This window comes from Chroicocephalus ridibundus, chromosome 8 (assembly GCF_963924245.1).
Source record: "Chroicocephalus ridibundus chromosome 8, bChrRid1.1, whole genome shotgun sequence".
In the NCBI taxonomy this organism is placed as follows: domain Eukaryota; kingdom Metazoa; phylum Chordata; class Aves; order Charadriiformes; family Laridae; genus Chroicocephalus; species Chroicocephalus ridibundus.
In genome coordinates this window covers 41,152,605-41,168,287 of record NC_086291.1, presented here as the reverse complement: position 1 = coordinate 41,168,287, position 15,683 = coordinate 41,152,605, and the positions used below count along the sequence as shown (strand labels likewise).

Below are 15,683 nucleotides of genomic sequence, written 5' to 3'. Positions count from 1 at the left end.
GCATTAAGACTTGAAAAACAAACAAACAAAAAGACCAGATTAAGATGACAAAAGAAATAGGCAGCAGTAAGATTACACGCCCTGTAAGGAAAGGATCTAAAAGCTGCGTATTTTGATATATTAGAATGTGCAAATTCTTTTAGAAAGCAACTGGATTTTGATTCTTGGACACCTCTAACGTATGTACTTCCAATAAAAGCTCAGGTTTTAAAGAAAACCGCAGTGCAAACTGCTGAAAAGGCCTCTAAATTGGTAAGGAGTTGAGTACAGAAGTTTTATTGCAGTAGCAATGGCCAGACATTTGTTACTGGATGAGTAACTGACAGGTAGGAAGAAAGTCAGACTTCTGGCTTACTGTGACTTTTTGTCAGGAAACTACTTTGGGTGATTTATTTGTCAGGATGTCTTTTGTCTTTGAACATCTCTGCATTAGCTACTGGTTAAGTAATATTTGGAGATTTTCTCTGTAAGAAAAATACTTCAAAAGCTAGGAATTTCACAGCATAATCCAGCTGTACACTGGTTTATAGGTTATATTTGGCAAGCTATCAGTCAGCTTTACGCAACTTACTTGTGATGTGGTTAAGATAACCAATTTTCCTTAATATACATTAGGAATATGAATGTTACCGTAACAGCTGAGCAATAGCTTGCAGCTGAGGGATGTGCTATCTTGATTATCAGTAGTTCTGCCAGCATGCTTGAAAGTGCGTAGAAATACCGATGGCAATTCAGTAAGTAAGGGGTTTTACGGGGAGGACAGCCAAAACCAGGGGAAGCAGAATGAAAAGGAGACCAACGGAAAGAAAAAAAGCAGCATTACTTCCCTGCCCAGATCCCCAAAGAACAGAATGGTTACCTTGAATTAAATGTTGGTTACTCAAACTTTAAGCAACGTCACAGAACCGCAGACATCCAAGAAATCACACACTTATTTAAGACAATTTACATCAATGTATGCTGTAAAGTCAGCATATAATAGAAGAGACGGCTATTTAAAATGGTTAGCTAAAACTACATTTTTATTTCACCATTTTATTAATGTTTTCTTACAATCTTAATCTGTCTTTAATGAGACTAACTGTAATCTTTTCAACAATACTATCTTGCATGCGTCAGATTACTCCGGAGACCGTTTTGATTGCTGTAACCTAATATGTCTCACACAGCATTATCATCTCCAAATTATCCCCCTTCAAATCTCTCATTATGCAATCAACCACACACGAAGTTATCAAGAAGTTACATTTAATGCAAAACCACTCCTTTATTAGAATTTGGAAGGTTCAGGCTCACAAAGTCACAGTATGTGAGGGTAATGCCCAGACCTTCCAAGGAGCAAGAAGAACAGGGGAGGAATGAAGTGTACCTGCAAGTTCCAGTTTTTCAAGTGTCTGAATCACTCTCTTGGCTTCAACACGCACTTTACTTTTCTACTCTACGCCACTGACACCCCATTTCCAATACTAACCCTTACTGCCCCCCCCAAAACGTGTACGAGTAAAAGTTACCAAATTACGTTCTCTGACATTAAATGCACGCAAAGAATGCCTGTGTAAGGATTACTAAGGAGATGGAGACAACTTGACCTGGCATCTTTTGTCTCTCTCTCTAGTGCACTTTTCAACAAGATTATGACAATAGTTACTTCCAAGAAAATCTAGACACGTAGTACAAATGTTACTTATTCCAGCGGACAGTTGTTATAACACAGTCCGCGCTAGAAGCAAGGCAAACTCTTCAACTACATTAGTACTTGGCACTACCGCAGTACACCTGAAATGCGGCACAACTTGTTATTACATGTTATTTGAAGGGCACAGAGGTGACAGTAATTTACTACAGTTTCAACGCTACATGGAAACATGTCTAAATATAGCCAGTAAAAGTGCAGGCAGCCTTATGTTTCTCCTTTTCTCTTCTCCAGCCCCCCTGCCTTTTTTTTTTTTAATTATTTTTAAAAATCCTACAAAAACAAGGACATAGATGCCAAACCTCAAGCAGCATTAAGACTGACCACAAACACATAAAAAGCAGGTCTTTAAAACGTTGATTAAAATTCTGACAGCTACTAAAGCCTTGGGCTACACTACTCCCCATTTTGCAAATGTTCCCGTCCTGTCTACCATGACAACAGAAAGTCTCAATCAAAAAGCTATTAGGGGCGGCAGGGGAAAGATGAAAGTTGAAGATAAAAATAGAAATATCAAACTCACTTTTAGCACTGAATTTGTTTTCTTTACGCGTTCTACCAGTTTTCTTCAGACAATTATCACAGACAAACCTATTGAGAAAAAAAAATGCCAAAAACTTAGTATAAATCCATTGTGGGCTAGCTTAAACCCAACGTCTGAATCCATAATTTAAATGTCAGAGTACGATATATTTTTCTCTGGATTTGAACAGTTTCCCTCTCTCCATTTTTGAGGGACTTAAAGCCTTTATGAGCTGGTTGAATTGTGCCAAGCAGTTACACCTGCATTTGTGTTCTGCAGTGTACACATTTACCTCCAACCAGCTCCCATTGTTTAATAGTTAGAAAGAAACCACAGAAATCTGTATAAACACACGAGCTGGTTTCACGCACATTTTCATCTGAACATACTGAAATGAGACCCCCCACACAAAAAATGTATTTTATTTAGAAAAAAATTGTCCTTTTGTAATCAGTTCTTAAAAGGCAGTGACTGCATGTTAAAGAGCAAAGGCAGAAAGTCTTAATTACAACTACATTGGTCCTATTATACAAGGGGTAAAAAACTAAACAAACATCTTACCCTGAAGGCCAAATAATATCATAATGTAATACACAAATCTGGTGCATCTTCCGACCACACTCTTTGCAGTCAACAAACCTGGGAAGAAAAAACAGCAGCCAATCAGCTTTGTTGTTAGGCAAGTAATTTTCCAGAATTCAGCAAGAAAGGACTTTCCAACCCTCTGCTAAGAACTGAATCAATTTATGTGCCAGTTTCAAAAAAATACTCATTAGGATAGCTTCAGATATACATCTATTTCATGTGCACATAAAAAAAAAAATATATATATATAAAAAAATCGTAAAAAGCACTAGTTTAAAAATGTGAAATGGGCTGTCACACACCACTTTTTCTGGATCCTTTCTATCCCTTTCTAAGCAGAGTTCTGAGTTTTCCCAGCTTCACGAATTCTGCTCAACAATACCCCCACAGATTTAATTTTCAATGGCTGCCCCAACCGCAAGCTGACTAAATGGTTGCTCAACTTACTGTAAATGTAAAAACTAGTCATTCGTGAATCACTGTGCCCAGAAAACATGCATTAGCTTGTCTTCACCTGCCTGGGTCTGCTACGGTGTTTGTTTTTTTGGTGGGGTTTCTTTTGGTCAAAATAGTATGTCAAAATTCTTTTGTTGGATCAAGACCGCAGTGTTGGTTTTAAAGCCAAGTGCGTTGGGGTCTATCTCAGCAGTCTACCTTTAAAGGGCTGGGGGAGGAGCTCTATTGAGTATTTGCAAAGAGGAGAAAAGGAATCAAAATGTATCGCGTATCAAACTGCCAGAGAATAAAGTAGTAGTAAGATAAAACCTCCTTTCAGCCAGTTAAGGACACTAGGAAACGTAGCACAGTGCTACTAAAGAATGTTTAACTTGGCTTTTACGGAACTTCCCGAGGGTAAGAAACGCAAGGGAGGAGGATGGCTTCAGTGGGGTAAGCACTCAAGGGAAGAGAAAACAAAAAAAGAGTTTTAGAAGTCTAGCTAAAGCAGAAGAGGAAATGCAGAACTCGCCCACAGATACTCAGGGCTTGGTGTAAAGGCTTTATGACGGAGGGCCATTTTCATCAGCCTCACAGACCACACCTTAGGAATTACCCAAATGAACAGAACAAGAAACTGCCATTAAAATGGGCTCACATTTTCCTCTTGGATTATCAATGCTAGACATCAAGTTTGCATGTTGTGCTGTGAACTCTAAAGAAAGATTCTGCCACCCGTTTGGGCCGAGATGGGGGGAAAAGGAAGATTACTTTATTCACTGCCTGATTTCTGAAGTGCTGGCTAACGGACAAGTGAAAGTGAGGAGATTATCTTAAAAAAAACAACAGCCTGGTACTTACGGCTCTGGATCTAGTGTATCGTTTTTCTTCTTTTCAAACTGATCCTTGGAGATGGTTCTAGAGACAAAGAGTTAACGTGAAAACTCAGTAGTACCTTTATATCAGAGGCCAAGACAATATCATGCTTTTCTGAATTGCAGCAAATGAGCAAACCTCCAGTCTGAAGAAAGCATATCATTATTTATTTTCTATTCAGAGAAAGCAATTCCATTCATTTTATTTTAAACTAGAGAAAATATTTTCACTTTCTGTGTAAATTAAAAGCAAAATAAGAGGTACCCAAGTACACACATAAATTTCAAATCATAAAGAAGAAGGGAAGCTATCGTCAGTAAAGCAGCCACCTTCCAAAACAGCTTGCATTTTTCATAAATCTCAGGGCATCTTACTTTCTGGCCAGGTTAAAGCCAAGTTCATTAACAAAAACTGTGCTTCAAAAGGTGAGACATCAGGATTAGCCAAAGTCTTTAATTTGAAAAGATAATGGATTAGTGACATTTATTGACACAGCTTCCATCCCCCCACTTCCAACCACGCTATCTAGTGTCTGCCACCCCCCCGCACCCCGTCTACCGGCAGTGCTTGAGTAGCGCAACCGGACACAAGTGACACCGTTGGGCAGATTAGTAGAGCCAACACGTAACAACCCAACAGTAACGTTAATCATCCGTTACTGTAAAAATCTCCTATTTGTAAGAAAGTAGGCATTTCCCCATGAAGACAACCACAGGCCACAGGGTTTTCCTATCAAATCAGGGCTACGCATCATCCCCCCTATTTAAAAAGGTGTCATGCAGAAGAAAGGAAACGACTTACGTTTGAGGCTGGGAAGGGTCATCACCCAGGGTGACATTCTCCCCCTGGATTTCAGTGAAACACTTCTCACAGAAGTGATACCTGTCAGCAAGAAGGCCATATTTGGGTGAACTGGTCCAGCACAACATACAGCCACCCAAGCACGGAGCCACCAACCAGAGCAGGGCAGATCACCACGACGAAAGGGGGGGCGTTGTTGGTTGATTGATGGGTCAGTGTGGACAATGAGGAGGAACAGAGGGGAGGGCAGGATTAGAGAACAGGGGAGGGAACAAACAGCACAGACGTAAGAGGTAAGACGCAAACACCAAGACAACACAGAGCAGAAAGCCAAGGCAAAGCACAGATTAGCATTCGGTCTCATTTTACACATTACTAACAAGTCGTCGGGTGTCAAATTCAAAATTTGGGGAGGATTAATGAAGTAGCTACCAAGCGCTACGTTTGTATAGACTTCAAATTTAAGAATTTGGATTTGATTTGCACCACTTAAGAAAAAAAAAAAAGCTCTTTGATTCCAGGCTTGCGGCTGATCGAGTTTCCTTTGGGTAAAGAAACAGCCTGTCAAAAAGCTTTAAGAACACATTTATTACAGATTTAAGTAATTGGAAAATATGCTGAAAGCATTTACTGATTGTCAGTAAAAACTGTAAAACCAGAAACACTTGGTACTGAAAAAAAAAAAATCTATAAAAATATTAAATTCAAAAGTTATTTGACTATAAGATTAAATGTGACCAATTGCTCAGCTAGTATTATTTAATATAAATGAAACCAAATCCATACTCTAGACAAACATTTAACAGAAATGCAATTATGGGTCAGAGTTTCCAGCCATTTGTCTATATAAGTACAATATATGTATATATGTGAACAACATTAAATATTGTACATACATACAATATATTTATCAGGTACATTAAAGACGTGGAATTGAGCTTTACAAATTGAATATGATGCTAGGTACAATTTTTGGTCACTAGACCAAGAGCCAATCCAAGTTATACTCAGCAAAACCACGAGTGCAGTTTAACAAACCAAGCTGAGTAAATTGGAATACAACTCTACAAAAATACAATCTGCATTTGAAAAAAAATAAATAAATAAAATCAAAGTTACACAGATTTTTGGGTGGGTTTTTTTTTTTGGGGTGGGTTTTTTTGTTTGTTTGTTTCAGATGAACTGGAACCAAAGTTGTCAGGGTCATTAAAAAAATAATAATAATAAAAAAAAAAGGAGGCTAAATGTTTGGAAAGGATATGAATTCACACATGAACAAAGGTAACAAAGAGAGGCCACAGCTGTAAAATGCAGGAAGGCCACAAAGGATCATCAAAATAAAGGAGCTGTATGGAGGATCAAGAGTGAGAGAGTATAAGCAGCAATGGCAGCACAGTAAAACGCAGTTTTAGTATTCAAACACTAGAACCGTAAGAATGGTAAGTATAAAAGGCATCAAACAAGACTCAATGTCACAATGAACCAACAACTGAAGGGATGGAGATTAATAAATATGGCAGCTTGCCCCTTCAAACACATATTCGTACACTTAAACTACTGTAATCCAGGCGACACGTCTCCAATGCCGTGCTTTCCTGGAGACAACAAAAGCCACTTATAGGCACTTATTGAAACGTATGGATCAGAATTTCCTCCTGCGACACACACACTGGCCACCACGTCACAGCTACACGTTTCCTACACGGTTGTGAAAGCAAGCGAGCGGGAGTGGGTCCTTCAGCAGCACCCAATGGATCAGGGAAAGATGTTGTGCAGAACAATCTGCGTCCTGCCCGGGCTGCAGCCAGGTCCGCGTTACTAAAGCATAATTTATAAGAGCAGCCTGAAAACTTCAGCAAACTCTGCCAGCTGGCTCGGGCTTCAAGAGCTACTCTGCTAGCCAAGAACCACTTAAATGCAGCAGCGCACTGAATACTCTCTACCGTGGGACTGACACAAAGAGGAAAAAGGTGTATTTTATTCTAGTTAATATAGCCCATAGTGACATACCCCCCTAATCATCTTAGCAGCAGGGCAGCGGGAACTTTGATAGCAACCACGTGAGCTAAAATGCCATGCTCCCTGCCCAGAGGGCTGCTTGCCAGCCTACTGCAGGTTAAACCGCAAGTGATTTGACTTCTCCTGGGTCAGCTCAACTAGGATTAAACACATCACCCTCCCAAGGAAAAACAAGGCTTTTGGAGCTGATAACGCAACAGAATAAGGCCAGGAGAAAAAAAAAAAATTCCATTAATTTGTAATCTTTGGGAGTGACAAATTATTACGGTTATTACAGAGCAATATTACAATAGAATTTCAGGAGCGGATACTGACACCGCACCATCTCATTTACACTGACTACACTTGCCCCTTGCCCCATACTCCATAACTGATACACTATTGTCTAATTTTTTTTTTAAAAACCAAAACATCCAAACATAACAGATTTAGAATTTTATATACTTTTACACATTGTCCGTGTCTTTTTTTTTTTTGTTTTTCCCTATAATGTGCTGCTTTAATTTTCTTCAACAAAAACCCCACTAATTATTTTCCTTACGGACAAGGTTGCTCATTTTAAGAGTCAGGTTGGGAAGGACTGAAACACAGGAAGACCCAAACACAGGAGTGTGTAGCCAGTAAAATCCATGGTCAAGGCTCCTATTAATACTTTGCTACATTTAAACAAACCCCCAAATGGTTAATTCTGATCCATTTTCAGAACAATTTATGGGCTTTCAAAGCACTTGTGAAACAGAGAAACGAAGCTGCCTTTGACGGTAGATTTAAGTCACACGGCAGAAATCTAACGCGCTCCATGTGCAGAGATATTTCCCCCTCTGTCTGCGCTGCAGGAAGCTCAGTCTCGCAGGGATGAGCCCTTCGGCTCGACAGTGTGTGAAGCACGTGCTCACGCGATCCGTGGATCCAAAGGGGAGCACGGGATTTCACAGGCTGCAGAACCGCAGCCTAATGCTAGCAAGAGTCAAGCCTCAATCCATGATATTAAAATGAGGAAATAAAAACTGAAATACAGTGAAAATGGATCGCTTAAAGATCATGAATATTTGTCCGTAAAATAACCAAGGTGAAACAATAGCTATAACTTATTGTGAATATGGACCCTTAGAAATGGAGACTTGCTTGCAATTCATTGACTTGTGCATGTCACTACAAATATTCAACAAAACCCATAGAAAGCATACAATAGTCTAGTTGTAACAGTCACAGAAAATCCAACGAATGTACTTATTGCAACACATCAAAAACGAAACGCTTTTCAAATGCAGACTGTTCAGGTGACTGATTCCCATTTATCAAAGACTAAAACATTATGGTTCAATACCAAAGTCCAGAAAATGCTCTATCTCTGCCTTAACAGGTGCATTTCCAGCTGTAATTAAGTGCATTCAAAGGAAGTTCTAAATCAGTAACTGGGTGCTAGTACTGATATGGAATACCAATCAGTTTTCTCAACTGGATATTCACACATGAAGTATATTTTCTGAACAGTTACTTTAACGTAAACTTCTGCATTATTATGCAGTTCTGTACCAGATAATTAACTTTTAATCACTGAACAGTAGTGCCAGAGTTTATTTATTCAGTGATGCCTAAATATTCTTAGTTGTAATGTAGTTACGGGATACGCTGGACTTCAAGCACACCCAATTTTGTCTGTTTTGTAAATGGAAAATGACAACATTTGACCAATTAAAGATCTGCTGGAACCACAGAATTTGTTTTTCACTAATTTCCTACTTGGTTAAGAAAAATCTAAGATTTGAAGATCACTGTCACAGGGAACAGTGTGTCGACTGTTTTAGGGCGATACAGCTGATGAACAAGAGCTTTCTATGATCTGAGAGTCCAAAAACATCGCCCCCGGCCGCCAACTCAAAACCACCCCAAACCCCAACCCTTTCTCAAGGCGTCTGGATGAACAGAAACCTACACCCACTTCTGTTCTGCTGCTGGCCTACTGACACCGAGACAAATCGCCTCCCTTTTATTACTACCCTTTTAGACTAAACTCAATGTAAATGGACTATCACATTTCTCACAGGTGGGAAACTGAAATATCGCAGCTGCGAGCCCAGAGGAACCCACTGCCCCACCATCCCTGTACTTTTCACTAGCAACCACCACTGCCTTCCACCCAGTAATCCAAATGGTTTAATACTAACTTAAATAGGAAACATATAACTGAAAGAAAAACTACCCCTTCCTCAATTATTTTTGAAGTTACTATTTTTTTCAAATACAGCATTAGCCGGATGCATAATATGAAAAGTATGTGAAATCCTACCATGCAGAGTTGGTATTTAAGGGCTATTTTTTCCCCACTTCCAGTACTGAAGTACTCTCTCCTTAAATGCATTTTAATTGCTTTATTTGTCTTCAGATTGACTTTTTTTTCCAGAGTTCACAGCGGCTGTATAAAACTTTTTATGAGAGCTTGTGAATTTACATTCCTTTGCGTCAATACTCCCTGCCTCACAAAGGCCACCTAAGACCCAACGTACAATGGAAGATGACACATTTTCATCTCCCACACCGTGCTGCTTCACCCAGGTGGTACACGACAGTCTTGCACCACCTTCCAGCGTGTTAGGGCGATCCCTACGTCATCAAAGAGAGACTAAACGCAGGCACCGATTGTCGGAATTAGTCCTGTAACTTCAGGTAGAAAACAGCCCGCTGCGCGCTTCAAAGCTGGCAAGACTTACAGACTGCCAAGCCTCTGGAAAGCAATTAATAACTTTGTTTAAAGAGGGAAAAGGAAGTTTGTCTCTTAGCCTGTTTACGTTTTTTAATTATTTTTTTTGGGGGCAGGGTGGGGAGGGGGGGGGAAGTGGAATCTAAGAAACCAAAACCAAAGCCCAGTTTGCTTTGTTTGTAAAGAACCATTGATTTAAGCATTAAATGGAAAATTAATATCATAACAATTGTTTAATCATTCAGACACCAAATCCTAGTATTAAATAAAAAAAATAATAGGAACTATTGTTTTCATAGCTCCTCATGGAGTCTGGCTAATTTTCAATGCTAATTCAAAGCTAATTTAAATAGAATTAAGTCCTAACTAGGAAGAGAGAAAGCAAGTCTTGCAATCAATCACTGTATCCCTTACTTTGCAAATTCTGACGCTAATATGAAAACCAACCTGCTTACTTTTTACAATTCTCCCAGAACATGATTCCTCAGTGCCTTTTTGCAGTTCTGCCCTTCTCCCCCCAGCAAGCCCTGCTACTCATTCTATGGAAAACACGGACAACTTCACTTCCACCGAAGCGGTGCGTGGTGCAGCCTGGCTAATAGCAAGCGCTGAAGTATAGAGTGTGTCAAGCTGCAGTACAGGGAACTAAAGGGTCACCTGCAAAATGACAGCACGCAAAGACGCAGAAGTAACTTTTTCCTGACTTAGCTGACAAAGGAAAGAAAAAGTTGATAATCCTCCTCCTTATGTGCAGAGAACTCAAAAGGATCTCACTTCCTCAACAAGGAGAAAAAACCCCAAAGTCGAGGACTTACCTATTCTGGTAACTGTAGTAGGCTGCGTCGCGAGGAATAGTACACAGCTGCTTGCCGTAGCAGCACAAGGTCTGTGGAGAGAACTCATACTGCAAAACAAAGTGAGAAAAGAAGTTTTAAAATGTAATCTTACATTGATCAAGCATCTACTGGGCAAACCTGACACTTATGGATATCGTAATACATTGTTATGTTTATCACACTTTTCCAAGCTATTGTAAATATATTAGCACAGCTCTCTTAATTTAATGTAAGCTAAATAGCTGACCCTCTAACCACCTACTTTACTGCAGCGGACACGGGAAACACGCAAAGCATTTTAATATTGCTTATGACCAAAAAAGGTGTTCTCTGAGGGAGAAAAATACAATAATAATATAATAGCAGCAAGAAGGATGCTATCTACCTTTTTAAGCTCTTAGCATGCTTATAATAAAGCCAAACTTTCACCAACCATTACATTCAATATTTCAATTTCTAAAAAAAAGAGTTTACAAAGCCGTGTTTTATCTGATTCAAGCTAAGCTCTTTGGAAGAATCCAACTCTATTCCGGAACACATACCTTGCGCCCACAACAGTAGCCCAGTGATTGCATAACAGGATCAATTTCTTGTTCAAACACCTCCGCCAGTTTAGTGCAAAACTTATAGACCCTGGAAGTCTTGCGATTGTAAAGCCAGGCATTGTTAAACATTAGCCAAACATCGTCCACGTATTGCCAGGGTTCTTGATACTGCCCAGTATCCAATTTGCGTTTAATGGTTGAAAGATCCATAGGATTCTTCACAATGTCGAAGTAGTCCTTCAAACACACACACAAAACCCTTTATTTTTAAGATGTCAACTGTTCACGTTATGTTGCAACAGAAAAGATTAAATGTTTATATGAGCAAAGACAAAACGTAAAAACATTCTGTATTTTTAAAACGCCGACTCACCGGAATCCCTAAAAGCTGGGGATCCACAGGCTGTCTAAAAGGTAGGGACTCTGGGTCCTGCCGGTACAAAGCTTCAAGGGTAGGCATGAGAGCCTGGCGCAGCTCCTCGGGCTTGAAAACTGTTAACAAAAGTCAGAAAGGTTACAAAACGTCCTTCCAGGTTTCCTAACCCCTTGACTCCCCTAAAAAAGGAAAAAAAAAAAAAAAAGGTAACATAGAAATTGTAAGGGGCATTTCCTGATCTGCATAGCTGATCAGAGGCGAGACTTACAATCCAGAGGCTACTGCTCAAATCCCAGTAGGTGATATTCCCAGAATAAGGAGATAGGAACAGCTGTAGCCCATAATGATTTATGTTCTGGAGTGTAAAAAAAACCAACCCCCAAACTTACCCAGGACCAAATTAATTCAGTTGCTTCAACATGGGTGAACCCTAGCTCTTCAGAGAGGAGACCAAGCATATTTTCCTCTCCCTCCCTTCTAACCTCGTTTGCTGTTTCCAAGCCAAGACTCTTCTAGCAAAACCCACCGTAGTGGACAGGGCCGCAGAGCCAGCTCTACAGAGAGTAACCAGATGTCTTGATAGCTGGCAGAAGAATTTTCTGGCCATAACATACAAACAGTCCTCGTCGGATGGACTGTTAATTGATTTTGAAAGTGTTAATACTTCCAGATTTATATGCATCATTACAATCACTTGGCAACAGTGGCATGGCAACAGCCATGTTTCTTTCAATAGTGCATGACAAGGACAAGAAAGGCAATGCATTTTCTGAAAAATAATGATAACTTGGAGAGCTCTTTGAACATCTCAGCAGTGTAATTACATTTATTTCCTTAGGAACAGAGTCTTTAAATAGGGAAGAATGCCTATTTTTGAGGAAAAAAGACAACTAAGGAAAGCGGGAAGGCATCTAATATTTATTTACCTGGCCGAAACGAGAGCAATACCAGTAAGAGGGAGCAATTAGGAGTTCTGTTGAAAGCACTTAAATCAACAGAGCTACACTGACCCCTTTGAGGCTGATCATTACTTTCATCACTTGAATGGTATTTTGGTAAAATACAAATTGCTTTGTGGGACTTCTAGTTAAAAAAATCTATGATTTTTTAAAAAATTCTTTGTTCCTTTTTCATTTGGGTGATAGTTCGGAGAGGAAGTCTTTTCATTTCAACTACACTCACTGTAATTACATGCAAAAATAATGCAAGACAAGAAATTAAGGTGACACTACTCAAAAAAATTCTGAAGTTCTCATTTTTTTTTTTTTTTTTAGCCAATTGTAGATGCTGCACCCCTGGAAATTGTTAGTCAAGATGAAAACTGTAAGACCGTTTGAGTGCTCTGCCTCTAACTGGAGAGAGGATTGCTGCTCACATACGCAAGAGGCAAGATACCACCCAAGTCACCGAAATCACGGCAAAGGACTGAGGAAGCTGCCAGAAGGGGTTCTGCAAGGGCTTGCCTTACAGAGCCAGCAAGATGTCATGCTGCTACTGCTGAACTCAGACTCGCCAGAGTAAAAATGAGATGAGCCAAGGAGGCCTACGCTTGTTGTTACAACAATGAATGCAAGTCGATGATCGCTGCAGCTGTTGCCACAATCTCGGTCCCGATAAAATGGCAATTTTCTTCCGTATTTATTGTACCATATATGCAGGGACTTTCCTACGAAAGGAACCCTACCATATACTCTCAAAGTTTTATAAACTACTAAATTATATTATGGAATTCTCAAAAACAGAAGGCAATTTTAAATTCCATTCATGAGAAAAAGTATTCTCTATTGCTTCCAGAATCATCTTGCTCTGACTCAGGTAATTCATAAACCTTCTAATATGAATTATTTCATTTAATGAAATTTAAAGGTCAAAAAGCACTTTTTAATAATCTATTCTGGCCACCTGCTTGACATTGCTTTTAGAATATTCCCTGCAGTGACACCTCTAACAACATACCACTAACTAGTGGTATATAAGCCTAGTTATATTTGCTGATAAAAGTTCACAACCTACTTCCATTTTGAAGTTTGAAAAAACCAAAACTAAAAATCCAGTTATTTCAATTTATGACTTCACCTAAAAACGTAAAGAAGAGTTGCCTTCATCTTTAGCAGTAAAAAAGCTGCTCTGCCTCTAAGGAATACGACGAATAACAGCACATTTGATCACAGGATATCCCTATACGCAGATTTTACAAGAAAGTTTCTGTTCTTTCCTCTTCCCCTTTTCCACAATTAAATGCTCTCGGTTCTCCCCCGGTAGCTAGAAAGTCTCTGTAAGGAGCTGGCATCCAGTTATCCCATTTTGTCTTGGATGCGTGGGTGGTAAAAAGAAAATGGGATCTTTGCCTGAATCATGATGACGTATTATCTGCCAGAGAAAAGTATAATGCTACCTTTTTTACCTTTTTAAATTTTTCTTTCTTTCAGAGGAAATCCTGCTTAGGATTACTAAGGAGAAAATTTGTAAATGAAGACGAGGACAGATTCAAACAATAAGGACAATACACGTGAATACACTCCCCACCCCCCCCAAACCCAAGCCCTTGCAGGTTTTGCATTATCATCTCTTATAATGAAGAGAAGAAACCAGCAAAACTCATCTTGAAGGTCAAACTAAGGCAGCCATCTACAACGAGAAGAAGTGACAGGAGCTATGCAGATTAATATTATAGTGTTTCTTTTGAGAAGACTGCAAGGGAAGAGGCAAGGAACCAACCCTCTTCTTTTCTTCCCTACCTTAGATTTGCAGAAAAAAAGCAGAACAAGCCCAAAGCCTGAATGTGGAAGGGTTTGGTTGCCCCCATTTATGAAGGCAAAACCTTGATGAGGAAGAAAACCTTGCTGAAGGGGTGTCTGCAATTCTCCAAAACAGCTGAACTACAAAAATTCAGGCGTAAGTGAACTGAGCAGACCAGTATGCTATGACCTTGGTGCGTTCTCTAGCCTATACAGTATTTATTTCCCATCGCTCACATCAGGTTACCAACTAGTTTTATGAGGTGACCACAGCCGGGCCAACGGTGTTCAGTACACCTGGATGGGTGGTACACACAGATGAGATTCCACCTCCACAACATAAGCCACATGGACCCAAAAAACCACTCCTCTAGGGTCCAGATTAATCTTTTCAAATAACTTCCTAAGTTATCTTATAGCATACACACTCCAAGACACTTCCAGCTGCGAGTCTGATCCGCGACATCCCAGGTTACTGTGGGATGCACCTCAGGAATCCAGCCACGTGGGAAGGAAGAAGAGTTTCCAACACTTTTGTAAACCATGGAAAAACTCCAGATCAGTCTCATAAGTAGTTTTAAAATATCATATAAAGCTTCAGCACACTTCACAGTATTTGCTCTCGAATATCTCTTGGTTTATTTAGCATTTTAAGACAAACGCTCTATTAAAGTTGGACAAACTACTTGGTGAGAAAACGTCACCATTTAAAATTGTGCATATTGTTGTACCTGCCCATGCTGCACATGTAGTATGCTACAGGATTACTTAGTGACAACATTACTATGATAAAATTGTGTTACTAAACACAATACAATACTACCTATTTCCAATACAAAGGTATTGGAAATAGGTAGTAACCCAGACTGAATCAGCAGAACAATAGTGCAGCTCTTCCATGGATTAATTCTGCAAGAACCTGCCTCTTTCAACCACTCGCCTTGATTTACTTGTGAGCACGCTCCTCCTAACAAGCAGCAACGATTCTTTGCACTGGGAATATAACTGGTTTATAAATGCTAATAAGCTTTTCACTCCCTATGTTACATTTTGTTCGGAATAGGCTCTGCCAGTGAGTTCTGCAGCGCACTATCATTTGGCTGGCCCACTGTGCTACAAACTGAAAATATAATCTACAGGAAAATGCGTTTCATAGCATTTTGTTATAAAAAGATTATGTTCAGTAATTAAATGGAACCTAAGGCATACACAAGAGATCAAGATCCAAACTGCACAAACTTTAAAACTTTATGATTTCCTGATCACATTCTGGAAAGCGTGCAGCCATAATGTTCTCCTAATGTACTCATATGCAGTTTCCTTTGCAAGGGAAGGAGAAAAAAAAGTAATGAAATGGATCATCGCTTGCCTTTTTTTGATATTTGCAGCACGCTGAAAGCTTACCTTTGGTCAAAACCTAAAAACCAACCACAGAAAACATCATCTGAGTCCAAAAAACTGATCTTGCAGGCTCCCACAAAGCCTGCACTACAAATGGAGTTATTTCTTCCTGACCGTTTTCTTTAAGAATCTTATTCATTTATTTCTTACTAAC

The 15,683-nt window shown here is 39.6% G+C and overlaps 1 protein-coding gene across 7 annotated transcripts in view; it reads right to left on the bottom strand.

Annotated features, from left to right (window-relative positions):
* Window positions 1-15,683, bottom strand: part of CREBBP (CREB binding protein) — a 97,210-nt gene that overhangs the window by 15,481 nt on the left and 66,046 nt on the right. For 5 of the 7 annotated variants that reach the window (XM_063342993.1, XM_063342999.1, XM_063342994.1 and 2 more), the window contains 7 exons: window positions 11,388-11,506; window positions 11,012-11,251; window positions 10,449-10,537; window positions 4,914-5,024; window positions 4,098-4,154; window positions 2,778-2,855; window positions 2,217-2,284 (listed from right to left, as the gene is read on the bottom strand). In XM_063342993.1, coding sequence (XP_063199063.1) covers window positions 2,217-2,284; window positions 2,778-2,855; window positions 4,098-4,154; window positions 4,914-5,024; window positions 10,449-10,537; window positions 11,012-11,251; window positions 11,388-11,506 — 762 coding nt within the window. The remainder of the gene's footprint in view (window positions 1-2,216; window positions 2,285-2,777; window positions 2,856-4,097; window positions 4,155-4,913; window positions 5,025-10,448; window positions 10,538-11,011; window positions 11,252-11,387; window positions 11,507-15,683) is intronic. The other 2 variants (XM_063342995.1, XM_063342997.1) reach the window with 1 other exon arrangement.